We start from the raw sequence: 17,586 nt of genomic DNA on the forward strand, positions 1-17,586 counted from the left end.
CTGCACAGGTATTACACAACCCCATCTCCATAGGAGTCAGGAGATACAAGTGTCCTTAAACATAAATTTGCAAGTCTTTTTAACCTACATTGTATGCTTCAAATGCCTTTAAAGGTACAATTTATCTTTGCTCCCATAGGTTATTGTATTAATTTTCTCCTCTAAATTCTTTCTCACCTACATTCTATCACGAACCCAGATCCACTTCACCTGAAATCTTGTCAGTAGGCATTAAAAAAATTCTGCCTGAAGAAGAGGAAAATGGAATGATAAGGACCACCAGAAATATCCCACAGACCACAGAAGAGCCAAATTTAAAACTATAAAAAATAGTACAGTCAAATAAATGAGAGGGAAGAAGAAAACGAGAACAGGGTTGAAGTATGTTTTTCTCCAAACCAGAAATTATTCCAGTAGATAAGTGCATTTTAAATATTCTACCCACCAGATCAAATATGTACACGTTTTTATATAAAACACTCCAAGTTATATATTTTTTAAAGGAAAGCTTAAAATAGTATGCATGGTGTGTTTCCGCTTGAGAAAAAGCAAAGGAGAATAAGCACAGAGATATCTGCTTTCTACACACACGGAATATCTCTGGACTAACACACTGATCATCATGGTTGTCGATGGAGAGAAGTAGGGCGCTGGATTCAAGGATGAGGCAGGGACTTGTTTTTCCCTATCTGCACTCTCATACTATTCAAACTTTTTACCACATTCATGCATTTCTCCAACAAAGAAAATATTCCTCCACAGTGGGGCATTAATAATTCTACTTATGTGAATCTTAGACATACTTTAAGAGATGATAAATCCAAAGTGATATTTGGCGAGTCTGTCTCCCAATAACAGAAAATGTTTTAAAAACACATTAAGATGAGTCAAATGCAAGTGCTTCTAACTTACAACTGGTGTTTTTAAATCTGGGGGGGTGGGGGAGGGGGGCTGCCAAAGGCCTTAATACTTTAGAATGTAAATTCCATTAACAAATAGTAGCTCAATAATACCGTTAAGAAATAAACAAGAAGTAAACAAAATACTCTATCTCCTTCATAGCAAACATTGCCACAGTGTTAGGGGCTCTCTCTCTTTGGTACCACCTACTTGAATGGAAAGGGGTGTGTAAAACTCTGCCTCTTTCTAAGAAATGGTAATTTCTTTCTTTAAAATCTAAAAAAAAAAAACACTCCTGAAAACAAATAGGAACGTTGGTCCATCAGCAGCACCGATGTTACTAAACCTTTATCTTGACTTAATAACAAATACCAGCTGTAGCTATTTTTATGTAAAGACTTATCGAAAACTAGAGAGACTATAGTAAACTGAAATAAAGTTCTATAAATAACTGCCCAGGGACAAAGAACTTGTTGCCTGTTCCCCAAACCACCTGTCTGTCTGTAGCATCTTATATGCTGTTTTCCCTCAGGTAGCCTTCTGATAAGAATAGTAACTTACGATTTCTACAGATACCGTAATTCACCAGCACTACCCCATGTGTCAGCCTCCTCCCACCACCCCACCCCTGGTCTACATGAAAGCCTGTGAGGCAGACTGTGTCCAGGTTACTTACTCTGTCATGAAGGAAGATAAGAGCCAGCAATATATCATAGATCCCAGCACAGACCTCTGCAGAAGACAATGTTTCCAAAGCCACTTCCAGAGGCTGCACTCGCTCAGTGACAAGATGAATACCATCTGCTTCCACAGTGCAAGATAAAAATCTTAGCAAGCACGGGTGACGAAGTGTCTTCAAGTGCTTTAAAAATATAAACAGAAGAGTTGGTGAAGTTAATGACTCAAAACAAGATTAACTATAGTTTCATTAACATTGTAGTCAAGTCAGAAAATGTATTCTTACATTCAAGGTCTTTTCCAGCTCCCTACCTCTCCCACCTACCCCCGCCAAGTTTCAAAAAAGGCAGAGAAGAATACGTGACTTGCTCTGACAGTATTCACCTTACCAACATTTACATTACTCTACAGAGAATTCCAGTTCCATTATGGGAGGGTAAGCCCCCCAAGATCCTAGATCTCCAATGATTACTGCTATAAACTCCTAACAAAGTGCCAAAAACAACTACCTAAGAACTCTGAAAAGTAAACAAAAACACGTAGATTATGGAGGGGAGTCACCCACTGGGGGGAGTTTCCCGGTTCAGGGAATGTCCCTTCTCACAGCTGTGCACTGAAGGCGGTCCCCAGGTGCAGAGCAGTGCAGCAAAGGTGGCTAAAACTCTGAGAGAAACCTTGCCATCTTTCTGGCCAGGAGAACCAAAGCAGGGCTGAGTATGAGGAAGCTGCCCCAGAGGAGAGAGGGCTAAGGGAGGGAAAAGGAGATGCCCTAGTTATCTGTATACCTATGCAGGTCTCAGACTAACCCCTGAACCAAACACGCACAGGACAGACCCAAACGAGCACAGCAAAGTTTTGAGAAATGAACTAAGGTTTGAACTACCATGCACAGGAAGGGTGGTAGGAGAGTAGTTAAAAAAAAAGAAGCAGCAGCAGCAGCTTGAACCCAAGGGGACTGACTGCCTGCAAACAGAAAACATCAATATTCTCCAGAGGATTACAGCAGAACCAAGGTCTATGCAACAGGACATTCAAAATGCCCAGAATGCAATCCAAAGTCACTCAACTGACAAAGAACCATGAAAATATGAAAAGACAACCAACAAACATCAACCCCAAGATTGACCACCAGATAGACCAGAGAGAGAATTATCAGAAAGAATTTGAAGCAGCTACTATAACAATTCCCCCTGGAGGTAAAGGAAACAGTTATGAGATAAGTGGTAAGATAGAAGTTCTCAGAAGAGACATGAATGTTACATAAAAGAACTAAATGGAAATTTTGGAAATTAAAAATAAAATATTGCAAAAAAAAAAATTAAATGGATGGACTGAAAAACAGAATGATGATGACAGAGGCAAGAGTCAGTAAACCTGAAGATGTTAACCAATCTAAAGAACAAAGAGGAAAAAGTATTAAAAAAAAAAAAAAAAAAGATCAGAGCTTTAGAAAACTGGGTGACGATAACAAAAAATTTAATGCATATAATCGGAGTTCCGAAAAAGAAAGAAGAGAGAATTGGGGCTAAAAAATATAATGGCTGAAAACTTCCCGAATTTGGCCAAATACTTAAGTTTACAGACTTAAGAACTTCAATGAACACCAAATAGGATAAATAGAACTACATTATGATCAAACTGCTGAAAATCAAAGATATATTAAAAAATGTTGGAAGCAGCTAGAGAAAAACAACACAGGTGGAGAGAAATAACAAACTGAATGATACTAATTTCTCATAAGAAAACAGAGTCCAAAAGACAAAGAGGAACTACCTTTAAAGCAGAGAAAGAAAAAAAAAAAGATCAACCCTGAATTCTGTATCTAGCAAAAATATCCTTTAGGAAAGAAGGCAAAATAAAGGCATTTTTGATCATGGAAAATAGAAAAGTTGTTGCTACAAGATTCGCTCTACAAAAATGTTAAAGTTCTTCAAGCTGAAGAGGAAATGATATCAAAGGGAAACTTAGATCTTCAGGAGTGAAGGAAGAGCAACAGAAATCAGAAATAATAAACCTCAGGATAAATTTGAAGGTTACTTTTTACTCCTTATTTAAAATATAGATGCCTACATAAAGTAAATATTGTTAACACTGCCTGGTGAGATTTTCAATGTGTGTGATGTATATGTATGCCTGTGTGCTAGTGTGCACGTACAGTTGATATATATGTAACCAAAGAACGGCAGGGTTGGGGGCTGGAGACACCTATATGATTCCAAGGCTTCTACATTTTATTTGACTGTGGTACAATACTAACCAAAAGTAGACTATTAAAAGTTAGTTATGTATACTGAAGTCCTTAGTGCAACCATTTTAAAAAAATAAAGAAATACAGACCCCAAGTCAAGATAAATTAAAATGGAATACTAAAAAATACTAAAATATTCAACCATCTTTAAAACTTCTTTTTATCATCTAGAAAAGTGATCGTCAAAGGTTTTTGTTCACACACTTCACACCAGTAAAAAGGTTAAATATGTAGCTTATGCATGATATATATTATATGAACGTATAATATATATTGTGTATATATATGTTATATATATAAAATGCATATACTACTATAAAACACCCTCAAAACAGAAAGTACCAGGACTTCCCTGGTGGCGCAGTGGTTGAGAATCCGCCTGCCAATGCAGGGGACACAGGTTCAAGCCCTGGTCTGGGAAGATCCCACATGCCACAGAGCAACTAAGTCCATGCGCCACAACTACTGAGCCCGCAAGCCACAACTACTGAGCCCTCATGCCACAACTACTGAAGCCCACACACCTAGAGCCCATGCTCCTCAACAAAGAGAAGCCACCGCAATGAGAAGCCCGCACACCACAACGAAGAGCAGCCCCTGCTCGCTGCAACTAGAGAAAGCCCGTGTGCAGCAACGAAGACCCAACGCAGCCAAAAATAAATAAATGGAAAAAAAGAGAAAGTACCAAAATAAAAGATTAAAGGTAAACTTAAATAGACATTCTTGATATATTTTCCCCAAATGGCAATGAATCATACTGCACAATCCCTAGGGTATGGATAACCCACTTTAGAACCTCCTAATACGGAGTATTCTCCCCCAAAACACACACCTTTTTCCTTTGTCCTATTTTCTTAGCAGACAAAGAGTATACACAGATGGATGACAAATATAAAACAATTTTGTGTCTGAACACGAGAGGTTAATTCTGTTGAGTTGCTTTCCTTCCCTGGTTGGTTTTATAACAGACTTAAGAGATCCAGATTTTTCCAATCTCCACCCATGCTGTTTACCCCCTAAAATTTGACCTGAGTAACTTAGGAGATCCATAAGCCAAAATTCCCAACCCAGGTAATAATCTTATCATGTATTTACAGCAAAACTTAAATGCTGGATTGGTGGTTTTCCTTACAAATCACCCAGTTTTTCTAAAAGAAATTACATGACTTTAAATCTCCGAGTTCTACCCTGTACAATCCACTGGACATTGGGGAAGCCTTGTAAACCAATCATCAAATTGGGAGGAGACTGATGGAAAATTTCACTTGGAGAACAGCCCCCAATATAATATCAGGTTTCATTTTCACAAATAAGCAGTTAGTTTGGAATGTTCCAAAACGTCTTCTCAGAAGAACATGGGATAGTTTAAGAGCCCATAACCCAGCATTGGTACAAGTTTTATATCAGTCACCTCACATTTGTCTATTAAACTTCTCCCAGGTAAGATCATAGGAGAATCTTCTGAGTGGATTGATTTGCCCAATTTATTTTCTTATCTCAAATTTTGCCAACTCTGGGGATAGCCCCAATAGGATTTTTTGTTTATTCTTAAGAAGGAAGCTGTTACCCTCCCCTGATTTACTCTAATAAACAACAAAGAGTTAAGAAAATTTTTTTAACTAGCAATTATAAACCATTAATTTGTATATCAGCTTTTAAAACAATCCATACATACCCATATAAATACAGCAAAGGTCCAGATAAGCCAAGAACTGTGCTAGCAGGTTGGTTGAATGCGTGTGTGTTAAATGAAGAGAACTTCCTACAGGTATCTCTGGAGCTGTGGTTTCCAAGTAAAATTATGCAGCCTCTTTCATATTTTCATTATAAGAAACATTTCAAATAATTTGCAAGCCAAACATGAAATACTTCATTTTCGCCTGTTCAGGAAAAAGTCTTCACTCACCTTTTGTGTCTTAGGGCTCTAATTATTCTCCTTTGGTTTTAAACCTTCTTTTATTCTCCTTCTAATACTCAGGGCAGACTAGTAAGTCAGAAGGAATGCTACCTGGTTCAGTGCTGGCATGAAAATACACAGTCAATAAATGTTCACCTGATTAATAAATAATATGTTCTATTTTGCTTCTGTTTATCCTTTTAACCTTACATGACCAGCAAAATTCTTTATCCGAAGTGACTTCTTGTGTGTTGAATGAAGAATGGGATAACTCTTGCATGATTCTGAACAAAGCTCTTAACTTAGCAAAAACCTTACTTGTCACTCCCCTTTGGCACACACAACGTTATGCAAAAATTATGCACAGATTCACAGGAAAGGTTAGCAGTTACGAATCAAATAGATCCAAGCTTCTGCTGCTCCAAAGAACAGAGGGAACAACAAGAGGTATTTGCTAAGTGTAACTAGGATATTTTCTCAATGAACATCAATTAAAGACATAAATGGCTCTTGTTCTGGTGAAGACAGGTGACTGCTGTCAGATGAGAGTGACTTGAAAGCATTTGTCCCAAAGTTACTGAATGCCTATCACATCTCATTCACTGTACTAGGTGCTGGTCTCTGAAAAAGGATTCTGAGTAAGGGCCTTTATTATTAAATATGAGTAGTACTAGATAATGTGCCAATATGTATACTTATCTATGCCCACACAGAGATGTTAAGTGTGTGACTCTAGTCTTGAATATAAACTATCCCTATTTTTCAGGAATCAGTTACCCAGAGAATTAATTCAAGCCTTAGGGGCTTAACTTTTCATCACCATTCTACCTCTAATTTGCTACTTCACTTTGAAAACAACACAAAGTAGTAGTTCTTAACTATAGATCAAATTCACTTGCAAGTTTTAAGACAGGGAGAAAGCCTTAATTTTACTCTATTAAAGAAATAATGACAAAATAACAAGATGCCTATACTAGAGGGCAAGAATCTTCAGGGAGAAATATTCTTCCTTGTACCCTTAAGATGCAAATCTGAGACAAAGACGGTAAGTATGTTCTGTCTTTAAATGCCCACTGCCTGTAGGTTAGATCATAAACTAGGAATAAAATGCAGAAAGGGAAAGGAATAAAGAATTCTACGTTGTTCCTTAAAAAACTAAAAACAGAGCTACCATATGACCCTGCAATCCCACTCCTGGACATGTATCTAGAGAAAAACATGGTCCGAAAGGATACATGTACCCCAATGTTCATTGCAGCACTGTTTACAACAGCCAAGACATGGAAGCAACCTAAATGTCCATTGACAGAGGAATGGATAAAGAAGATGTGGTACATATATACAATGGAATATTACTCAGCCATTAAAAAGAATGAAATAATGCCATTTGCAGCAACATGGATGGACCTAGAAATTGTCATACTGAGTGAAGTCAGACAGAGAAAGAGAAATATGGTATGATATCCCTTATATGCGGAATTGGAAAAGAAATGATACAAATGAACTTATTTACAAAACAGAAACAGACTCACAGACTTAAAGAACTTATGGTTACTGGGGGTGGGGAAGGGATAGTTAGTGAGTTGATGACATGTACACACTGCTATATTTAAAATAAATAACCAACAAGGAGCTACTGTATAGCACAGGGAACTCTGCTCAATGTTATGTGGCAGCCTGGATGGGAGGGGAGTTTGGGGGAGAATGGATACACGGATATGTATGGCTGAGTCCCTTTGCTGTGCACCTGAAATTATCTCAACATTATTAATCGGCTATACTTAGATATAAAATAAAAAGTTAAAAAAAAAAAAGATTTCTATGTTGGAAAGCCTGCATTTGGGTGCTGCTGGAATACCCAGGTGGAGATATTCAAGAGGCAGGTGGAAATATAGATCTGGAGTTCAGACAAGAGGCTTTGACAGATATTTAGAGAAGAAAGGATGAGACTGTGAAGTCTGAAAACTGTGGTGGGAGCTGGCAAAGGGCCACTTCCACCTGGTGACCCCATCATACCTGAGGGAGGGGGGAATACTTCCCAAGTTCTCCTGAGCCGCTGACGCTTAGAAGCCTTGTAAGAGAACCAGATTTTGATCGTCAGGGGAAGGAAATCATTTTTTAAAAGCTGACGATGTAGGGAAGTTGATTTACTGGAATGAGGGTTGTAAGTAGCATAGCAAAGGGCTGGAGAGGGAGAGGAACAGAAAGCAAATGTCAACTTAAGGAAGAGCAGTAAAGCATTTTCCAAACAGAATGCAGGCACAGCATTCATCCCTTCTATCTCTTTCTCGTGCCCACACAATGTGGTTCTCAAATATGTTGACCAACCTTTCCACAAAGCAGCCTGAACCCATCACGGAGAAGAGCATAATGTCTCCTAAGGCACTAAGCAGAGCACTGACATAGCATCTATATACCTACTCCGACGTGACTGCTTGGTATAAAGACACTCAGGAATCATTCTTTGAGCCTGTACTCACCATGAAGCCCTAACTAAGCACTTAGATTATATTATAGCAAACCGCAGTAACCGAGTTCTGACTCAGGATTTATCATTCCTTATAGGCTATTGGTTAGAAATGAGTCATAATCACCAGTGAGAAAGTTATACTATTGTAGCTAATGAATTCAAGGTAAGATGAGAAGATATGATGGACCTGAAGTATTTCTGATGTTGTTTTGTGGCCAAAGGTTATACTTGCATTTCGTCTTTTTTCAGAGGTTGAACAGTGTGCTGTGATTGTTATTTTTTATTTACAACAGTGGAGGAAGAGTACAATCGCTACCTAACAATATTTGGTAAGGAAAACACTGCTATATCTGCTTGAAACGGTCATTAGAACTATCAGTGGTGGAACTGGAGCCTGAACTCTAGAGAAAGTGAGGCAAGCGACCTATGGTGTTTTAATACTTCAGGTATCTCAGAAATCAAGTTCCTAAAACCTGACGCAATGCCATACATTTCTCAAGTACTGTAACCTACATCTAAACTCCTTATCATTTTGTTGCCATTTCAGATTTCTCAGGTTCATGGCTCAGGTATTCAAAGCCACATAATGGCCTGAAGAACATAAGAGACAAGTATGAACTACTTGAAAAGGCTCAGTCATGGCTCAGAAGAGTATGCACAGATACCAAGGGGGAAAAAATCCTCCCTCTCAAGCTTTGCAATTCCTACAGCACGGAAGTCCTCCAACATTGAGCGCAGGTCTTTGTTTCTTTCCTTTAGAACCTTTTTTTTTTTTTTTAAACATCTTTATTGGAGTGTAATTGCTTTACAATGGTGTGTTAGTTTCTGCTTTATAACAAAGTGAATCAGTTATACATATACATATATCCCTATATCTCTTCCCTCTTGCATCTCCCTCCCTCCCACCCTCCCTATCCCACCCCTCTAGGTGGTCACAAAGCACCGAGCTGATCTCCCTGTGCTATGCGGCTGCTTCCCACTAGCTATCTATTTTACGTTTGGTAGTGTATATATGTCCATGCCACTCTCTCACCCTGTCACATCTTATCCCACCCTCTCCCCATATCCTCAAGTCCATTCTCTAGTAGGTCTGTGTCTTTATTCCCGTCTTGCCACTAGGTTCTTCATGACCTTTATTTTCCCTTAGATTCCATATGTATGTGTTAGCATACTGTATTTGTTTTTCTCTTTCTGACTTACTTCACTCTGTATGACAGACTCTAGCTCCATTCTTTAGAACCTTTTTGACCTGTGTTGCTTTACTTTCTTGGTACTTACACCATAAAGATTAATGTAATTTTCAAAAATCTTATGGTATGATGAAAAAAACCCTAAGAATTGTAAATCGCTAGTACTTTACTAGTAACAGTCGCTCTAAATTATTACCAAAAAAATGTGCAACCTTATCAGATGAAAATAACAGGAAGTATGTCAGATATTAACTGCACATACAGTTAATAAGACAGGGAGGCAAGGCATTTTATCTTTTGCAAAATCACAATAAAAAATTATTAACAATTCCTAGTTGGGATGGAAAAGAGACAAACACGTAGTCTTACCAAAAAGCACAATTACTTAGCAATACAACAGCCAGCTATACTTTTTACCACAGTCCATTAATGGAAAATGCATCCTGAGAGGAACGTTTTCCTCAGGAACCACCTTACAACTGTTAACTTCATGCCTGATCAGAGACATCAAATACTGAACCGGTGTGACAAACAAAATGCCAAAATTATATTACTAATATTACATACTATAACATAGCCCTTTATAATCATAAAAAAAGGTACAAACCACTTAAACAGACCTATGAAATAGATACCAATGTTTCATTCTTGTTGATAGTACAAAGTGACTCAAGGTACGTAGATCATAACTCTAACAAAATAAAGATACCAAATCAATCTGAAAAGTACGCCTGCCATAGTAAACAACGAAGAGTTAATTAATGCGTGCCTTTTTAGAACCTTCCTGAAGATAATCTGAATGCCTGAATACCCAAAGAAGCAGCTAGCTATCCAAGGAAATATCACCTAATACCTTTGTTTTCACTAAATTTGAAAAGACACTTAGGGCTGTTTTCTTTAATTATATTCCAAGGAGAAATCACTTTTTCTAATAAGAGGCCAGGGTCCCCTGACAGTAGGTCAGCCAGCATGGCACTGGCACCCTTTACTGGGAGGAGCACTTAGGAGGTGTGAGGCAGGAGGAAACTGAAGCCGCCAGAAGTTAACGCTCTAAGCTCCCTCGGCAAGAACTAAAGCCCAGGTCACATTCTTTCTGGGGCATCCAGTCCCACATTCCAGTTTCACATTCTTTCTGGGAGCATCACAATGCCTCAGGAAAAGAAAAAACAGTAGCTACAGTTCCTAAAATATTTAATTTCCAGGTCCATCATCAATACACCGATTAAAATGTCCATACTTACAGCATTTTTGCTAAGCTAGAGTAAGTCCCTTTATCTTCTATGAGCCATGTAAAATCACCTCCCAAACTTTCTCACTAAAAAAATAGAATAGGATAAGAGCTATCACGCTGAGTTGCATAAGCTTCTGGCTTACCTATGGTACTTGACCTTGTCGTGCAAGTTGGAGACATTCCCATGAAGTAAGGGCAACTACATTTTTAAAGGACATGAATAAAAATACTATTCCTTATGACCTACCCCCTTTGAAGTTCATTAATTTCATATTTTAATAGAAAACAAGACAACAGTAAAAAGTACTAACTATTAGGTAGTCACCTATTACAGTACCTTGGCAGCTTTATTAACCTTGTCTTCGTTTTCTCTCTTATACACAAAAACCGAAGCGAATTTGCCATCCTGCAATACAGCGGGGTAAACAGCAAGTCCAGAGGGTAAGGTGAACGGTGGTTCCTTCAGGGCATAGCTCTTCAAAGCGCTGTTCTCTGAGCCCATCCCTTAGGCCGTGAGGCAGGGGTGCTGCAGCTCCTCCTTAAAGCCAAGCAGACCTGAAAGAAAACAGAAAACATTGCCTAACATTGAGTTTCTATCTGAGACATGAGCCAGAGATAGCCGAGTACTCAGACCCAGGCACTCAACCCTACTAGTTCCTACAACCCTCATAAAATGGGCTGTTTGACAACAGAAGTAGTAAATGTTCAGCAAGTTACCTGCAATGCTTGTCAATTAATAACTTTCAGCTCTAGAGAAAATACACTTAATCAAACAGACACAAGCAATTACCGCTGCTCCCAACCCCCCACTGCGCACACGCAGAACTTTCACAGTGGAAAGGCGATCAAATACAGAGTAAGAACTCTCTTGCTCCCTAGAACCACTCATGTCCTGCCTCGCAGACGAAAAGTGTTGCAAAACTTGATCACTCAAAGATGATGAACTTCTGCATGTCTAAAATAACGTATAATTATAAGGAAAACAATACGAACTGGAGAATATTTCTAACAATGATGAAAAACATGTTAACAAATGGAAAGTGCATATAAACCAAGAAAACACTAAAACACCTGTGGATTAATAGGAAAGGAAACAGACTACTCATTGAACGCAAGTGACAATAAACATAAGAAAAAGTACAATCCCGTAACTGTCTTCAAAGTTAGGCTAAAAAGGGGAAAATGTAAAATTGTATAATCTCAAATGTTAAAAAGACAACCCGGGGCTTCCCTGGTGGCACAGTGGTTGAGAATCTGCCTGCCAATGCAGGGGACACGGGTTCGAGCCCTGGTCTGGGAAGATCCCACATGCCGCGGAGCAACTAGGCCCGTGAGCCACAACTACTGAGCCTGCGCGTCTGGAGCCTGTCTCCGCAACAAGAGAGGCCGCGATAGTGAGAGGCCCATGCACCGCGATGAAGAGTGGCCCCCACTTGCCGCAACTAGAGAAAGCCCTCGCACAGAAACGAAGACCCAACACAGCCATAAATAAATAAATAAATAAAATTTAAAAAAGACAACCCACACGTACATGAGATGCCAGAAAATGCAAACTACTATATAATGACAGAAAATAGATCAGTGGTTGCCTGGGGTGAGGGCAGTTAGAGGGGCCACAGGAGAGGAAAGGATTACAAAGGGGTATAAGGAAACTTTGGGGAGAATGGATATATTCGGTATTTGGATTATGATTATAGTGATGAGTGATCTATAGCTATAGCTATCTATATATATACATACACGTGCATACACACACACACACAGACTAGAAAAAAATATGTAAACTATTAACAGAGGTTTGTTGTGGGCGTCAGATCATGGATGATTCACATATATATATATAAAAACATAGACATACATCTGCCTGCACCTCCCAAATCTTCCATAAAAGAGCATATCTTTCTTTACAACAGGGATACAAACTCACATGGTTACAAAAGACAATGCACAGCAGTGCAGCAGTATTGGTGGAATAGCAAAAGGCCTACTGTGTGCACAGGTACCTACTGACTGGGCTTGCACTCTGATGGGAGCCACCATCACAAGGTTCCAACCAGGACTGTCATTTCAGAGTTGGCAGGTCACACCATTTACCGTACAGAGCCAAGAGCCTGTATAGTTATGTGGAAATTTCCTATTTTCCAACATTGGCTCAAATGTTTTTAAACCTGTATAGGCCAAACAACACATGTCTGAAAAGTCTGTGGCAGTCAGTTTTCAGTTCTGGCTTTACCATTATTTAAAAAATAAAAGATAAAAAGAGTTCTTACTAACTCTGGCAGTGTGGGAAACAAGTTGCTAGTTCTAAAAAACAGCCCCAAATTCTATGTGGATCTTTAAAAAAATTCAGTTTAAAATCTGTATCCTTTGGGTAAATATAAACCCAAGAATCATTATATACTGACCTTCTATTTGGATTTTTTTCCACTTTGGTGAAGTTCCATACAACGCTTACTAGGTTATCAGAGTATGTAATGCTGCTCAAAACAGATATCCCAAACAGAGAATTTCAAGGGCCTACAGACCCACATACGTCACTGAATAAGGAACACAACACGTATAAGGGCTAAAGCTACCTAAAATTGATGTTTTTTTTTTTTAAACCCAAGAATGTTTCTGAGGATAAGGACTAAGCTGGATTTGTAACAGATTCACTAAGTTCCTACCTACCAAGCAATTTCTCTTTCTTAAGAATGATAGAGAGAAGTAAAAAAAAAAAACGAAAAACAGTATTAAAAAGTATCTCAACTACAGTTGACCCTTAAAAGACGCAGGGGTTAAGGGCACCAACACCTTCTCAGTCAAAAGTGTGAGTGTAACTTTACAGTTGATCCTCTACACCTGCAGTTCCACATCTGTAGATTCAACCAACGCAGGGGATTCAACTGCAGACCGTGAAGTACTGCAGTGCATATTTATTGAAAAAAATCTGCATGTAAATGGACGTGTGCTGTTCAAACCCATGTTGTTCAAGGGTCACCTGTGTATGTAACACTCACCTTTCTACTGGGACTACAAACAAAATTAGCATTTATGTAGGATCTTGGAGAAAAGCAATTACCGTTAATTCCCCTGTTCTGGAGGTGGTGTGGCGCCTGCAGCAACCTCCCACTCCCACCCCAGTCGGGAGGGTCATGTTTAGCACCTGCCTTCTTCTTGGGCACAGTTTATGGGTCAAGGGCCTACCCTGGGCCAAAGGGCAGTCTAATCACACATGAGCCATCTCTAGGACCCATGACCTGGATGAAGAGCTAAGCTGGACAGTCACTGTCTGCCCCAGGAATCTGAATGAACAAGAGATATTTTTGTCTGTTAGCAGCACAGCTGAAGGTAAAAGGAGGCCATGAGGTAGAGTCAGGGCTATGGCAAGCCAAAGCCATGTAAAAGCAGAAACCTGGCAAGTACGGAGGAAGCCAGCTGGCAGCAGGAGAAGGAAAAGCAAACACTGGGAGAGTAACTTAGATTTAGAGCGTCACATTACTACTCCAACTCAAGGATACAAGAAGCCCAGCTTCAAATCCACTGCCTCACTGCCACCCTTACAATCATGGGCAGCCTGAGGCACACCTGAGGTAGCCTGAATGGGTCCATGTTCTTTGAAACCAACTGCCATTTCATAAGCAGGAGTTCTTTTTAACTCCTCTTGTCTGAAAAACCAGTCAGACTAAAGGAAGGCGCTAGAGAAGTCCTACTTCGAAAAGTGTGTATCTGAAGCTAGTCTAACTTCCTTCTCTCTCTTAGCCACATACAGCTTTCCAAAATCCACACATAAGGAACTGCTGCAGGAAAATAATCTTCTTGGCAGAAAATCATGCCATTCACTTAGCTTTAATATTAATCTCCAAAGGAGATAAAATGGTCCCAAGAGTCAGGGGCAGGCTCTGGCTGAATGAATGGCAGTCAGAAGAGGTACAGCAATGGACATTCAATGAACTTAGTCATTTCTAAATAGCAAAATACCTTCTTGTGGGAATACTGGGCCTTACAACACCTATTAACCTTTCATTTAATATTCTGAATTCCACTATAAGATCATTAACAATTTAGGGTTATAAAAGCTTTAGGAAGAGGTTAAAACTGGCAGTTTTTCGTAGCAGTATGTATTTGAGTCTAAGACCCCAAGAAATGCCACTTAAAAATTGAAAGGAATGAACCCCTTCCTTGTGAGAACTCAAAAGGCTGACATTTTATTGGTTTGAAAGCATGATTACTGTTGACAGAAGTCTACTGATACCATCCGTGCAATGCTTACAGAGTAGCTGGGTTATAGCCTATGTCCACTGCAAACTTCGTCAGGGGGGAAACAAAAAGATGTGCTGTTGACTGCAATTTGATGGTCTTAAAGCAGTAATTCTTAACTCCACAAAACTGTACCCTAAGAGGCACAAAAACGGTTGCTATCAACAGTGCTTTAAAAATGATAATTCAGCTAAATGGACTTACTGAAATGTAATATTGATAAACAATAACACCTGGACTTCCAAAATACTATCTCTTTTTGTCTTGAGGAGTAAAAGGGAAAACACCAAATCGTTTAACTTTGAAATTAAAAAGTTACAAAAAGGCAGAAAAGGATATTTTAATATTAGCATGGGTATTTTGCAGAATTTACCGTCTCCACTCTCTATAATAAAATGTGGGGTACACAGTTTCTGACTTGAATACGCATGATGGTCTTCTCTTTAAAATGTTGTTCACCTGTCTTCCTCCATCCTTTTGCTTCCTTGGGCAGCACATCAAGTTTCTGGGCCACCTGTGGGATTAAAAGCCCTTGTCTAGGTCACTGGGCAACTCATACACTAAACTAAGAAATCAGTGTCCTCTGGGGAACTCTCTCTCCCTCTGTTCTTTTCACAGCAAGTAATCTAGACGATCGCTATCCTAGCTCCCTCAGCTTGGAAGTTCCAACGATAAGGGCTTGCACTGTGAGTTCAAAGGACACCTGGTATTGATTGATATTTCGTTATCTAGTGATAACATTACTTCGGGCCCTTTGCTTTGATCTGTTTCACGTATATATTCCCTATATTGAACTCAGTCCGGCAATACATTATGAAGCCTTTGCGTAGCGAAAGAACTAAGTATGATTTCAGCTAAGACATGGGATGTTATGTGGGTATGCACACAGGTCCTTAAAAAGAGCAGTAACAGGGATTCCACAATTCAGGACCCAACTCCAAGTATTCACACGGTTTCCTACATACGATTTTCCCAGAACTGTTTCATCTTCATTCTAACCAAAATGCACTACCCAAAGACAGGAACCAGCTGGGCCTCTGGGGGCCTGGCACTGGTCTCGGATCGAGAATGAAGGCAGCATCCCAGCGCGGGCGCAACCCCAGGCTCCCCGCGGCTCGGCCCCGCCGCGCACACTCGCCCCACCCCCGCGGCGAAGAGGGCGGCCCGGGCGCGGGCGCTGGGGGCCAGCGGGGGTCCGACTGCGACTCCCCTGGGTCTCTGAGGGGCGGTGGCGGCGCTCCCGCTTAGCTGGCCCCTCACCTTCCACACCTGCCCGCGAGGCCGGGCTCCGCGGCTTCCTTCGATAGCTCCGGCCGCCAGCGCCGCCCCGGGCGGGGGTCGCCCGCGAAGCCCAGGTTAGCAGGGCGCCCCGCAAAAAGCAGGGGGAGACTGCGCGGAGGTCGGGAGCAGAGCTCAACCGGCAGCGACGCCACGCCGAGCTCGCCCCCGAGCGGGCCCCAAGCGCGGACCCGCGAGCGGGGCGCGCGTTCCCCCCACCCCCCCGCGCCTCGCTCCCGGCCCGGCCCCCTCCCCAGCGGCCCAGGCCCGCACTAACGGAGGACGGAGCGCGGGGCTCCCTATTACCTGCGGGAGGGCGGCGGGGGAGGCGGCCGAGGATCTTAGCTTCGGTCCCCTCTTCGCCCCCTGCTGACACCAACCACCCTTGCCTCCCCCGTGATACTCTGGCCACTACACCCACAATCTTCTGAGGTCCGGTCTCTCCGGCACCATAGAGACGGGTCCGGAAGCCGGACAGGATGCCAGCCTTCAGCCCTACAACGCCACCACTGGGGGGGGCAAAAGAACCCGGAACTGAGATAGGGCGGCCGCGCCGGTGATTCTCAGGCCGGTGCCATCTTGAGTATGGGCGGCGGTGCTGGCCCTGCGGTTCACTCTCTGTCCCTAGCCGCCTAGTTGGTCAGTGAAGATGTCTCTTCTTTTGGGCTCTGACTTGAACCTGCAAGTTTGCTTTGATTTTAATTTTCAGGCTTTTAACCGCACGGTCTTAACTGGATTTCCGCCCGAACCTAAAATGGCCGCCGGTCGCCTCTGACAAATAGAAAGGGGGCGGGACGGAGAAGAGGAGTACTCTGGGAATTGGCGAGGACTTTTGGGAGAGTGACGTCGCTCACCCCGCAGCCTTGATTGGCTGCGCTGCGTGGGCGGAAGTCGTACGGATCCGCAGCTGAAGCTGGCAGAGGTGGAAGTGATTCCGGCTGAAGCCCTTTCAAATGGGAAATCTGAAGTTATGCTAAAACCAGCAGAGAGTCAAATTGGGACTATTAATATTAATAGTACTTATTATTAATATTGATGGTTTCTACTTAATAGGGTGTTGTGCGAATAGAATGAATATACGTGATAGTTTTAAAACTACATGGCTCAAACCCAGTATATTTTCTCTGTTATCTTGCATATGAGCTTAGTAGTAGTCATCGCTACTATTTAACGCTTTTACAACCTCACAGTTCACAGCTGACCTAAATCATTTGATCACCTAAAAGTTTTAAATTCTTTCTGGTCTGTTACAGTATGGATAAGGATCCCACAGTTTCTTCACTAGATTAAGTGAAATCAAATATCAAACCCAATTTTGTCCCTTATTCAGAAATGAATATTTATTAGAAAGCAGGCACAAATAGTATTTAATCTGTCCTATTAGCTTGTTGAAAGTCGAGCTCTCCTTCCTAGGTCAGCACTGTCCTATAGAAATAGAATTTGAGCCACATATGT

General features: G+C 41.1%; 1 protein-coding gene across 8 annotated transcripts in view; it reads right to left on the reverse strand.

Moving 5' to 3' along the window:
- Nucleotides 1–16,834, reverse strand: part of SCYL3 (SCY1 like pseudokinase 3) — a 40,209-nt gene extending 23,375 nt beyond the window's left edge. The window contains exons 1-4 of one of the 8 annotated variants that reach the window (XM_057546842.1): nt 16,438–16,831; nt 15,227–15,367; nt 10,952–11,169; nt 1,577–1,762 (exon numbers count right to left, since the gene is read on the reverse strand). In XM_057546842.1, the coding sequence (XP_057402825.1) occupies nt 1,577–1,762; nt 10,952–11,116 (351 nt within the window). In that variant the 5' untranslated portion in view covers nt 11,117–11,169; nt 15,227–15,367; nt 16,438–16,831. Of the gene's footprint in view, nt 1–177; nt 247–1,576; nt 1,763–10,951; nt 11,170–15,226; nt 15,368–16,437 lie in introns of those variants that run through there. The other 7 variants (XM_057546868.1, XM_057546874.1, XM_057546851.1 and 4 more) reach the window with 7 other exon arrangements.
- Nucleotides 16,835–17,586: the final 752 nt, after the last annotated feature.

The sequence above is a fragment of the Balaenoptera acutorostrata genome, chromosome 1 (assembly GCF_949987535.1).
Source record: "Balaenoptera acutorostrata chromosome 1, mBalAcu1.1, whole genome shotgun sequence".
Lineage (NCBI taxonomy): Eukaryota > Metazoa > Chordata > Mammalia > Artiodactyla > Balaenopteridae > Balaenoptera > Balaenoptera acutorostrata.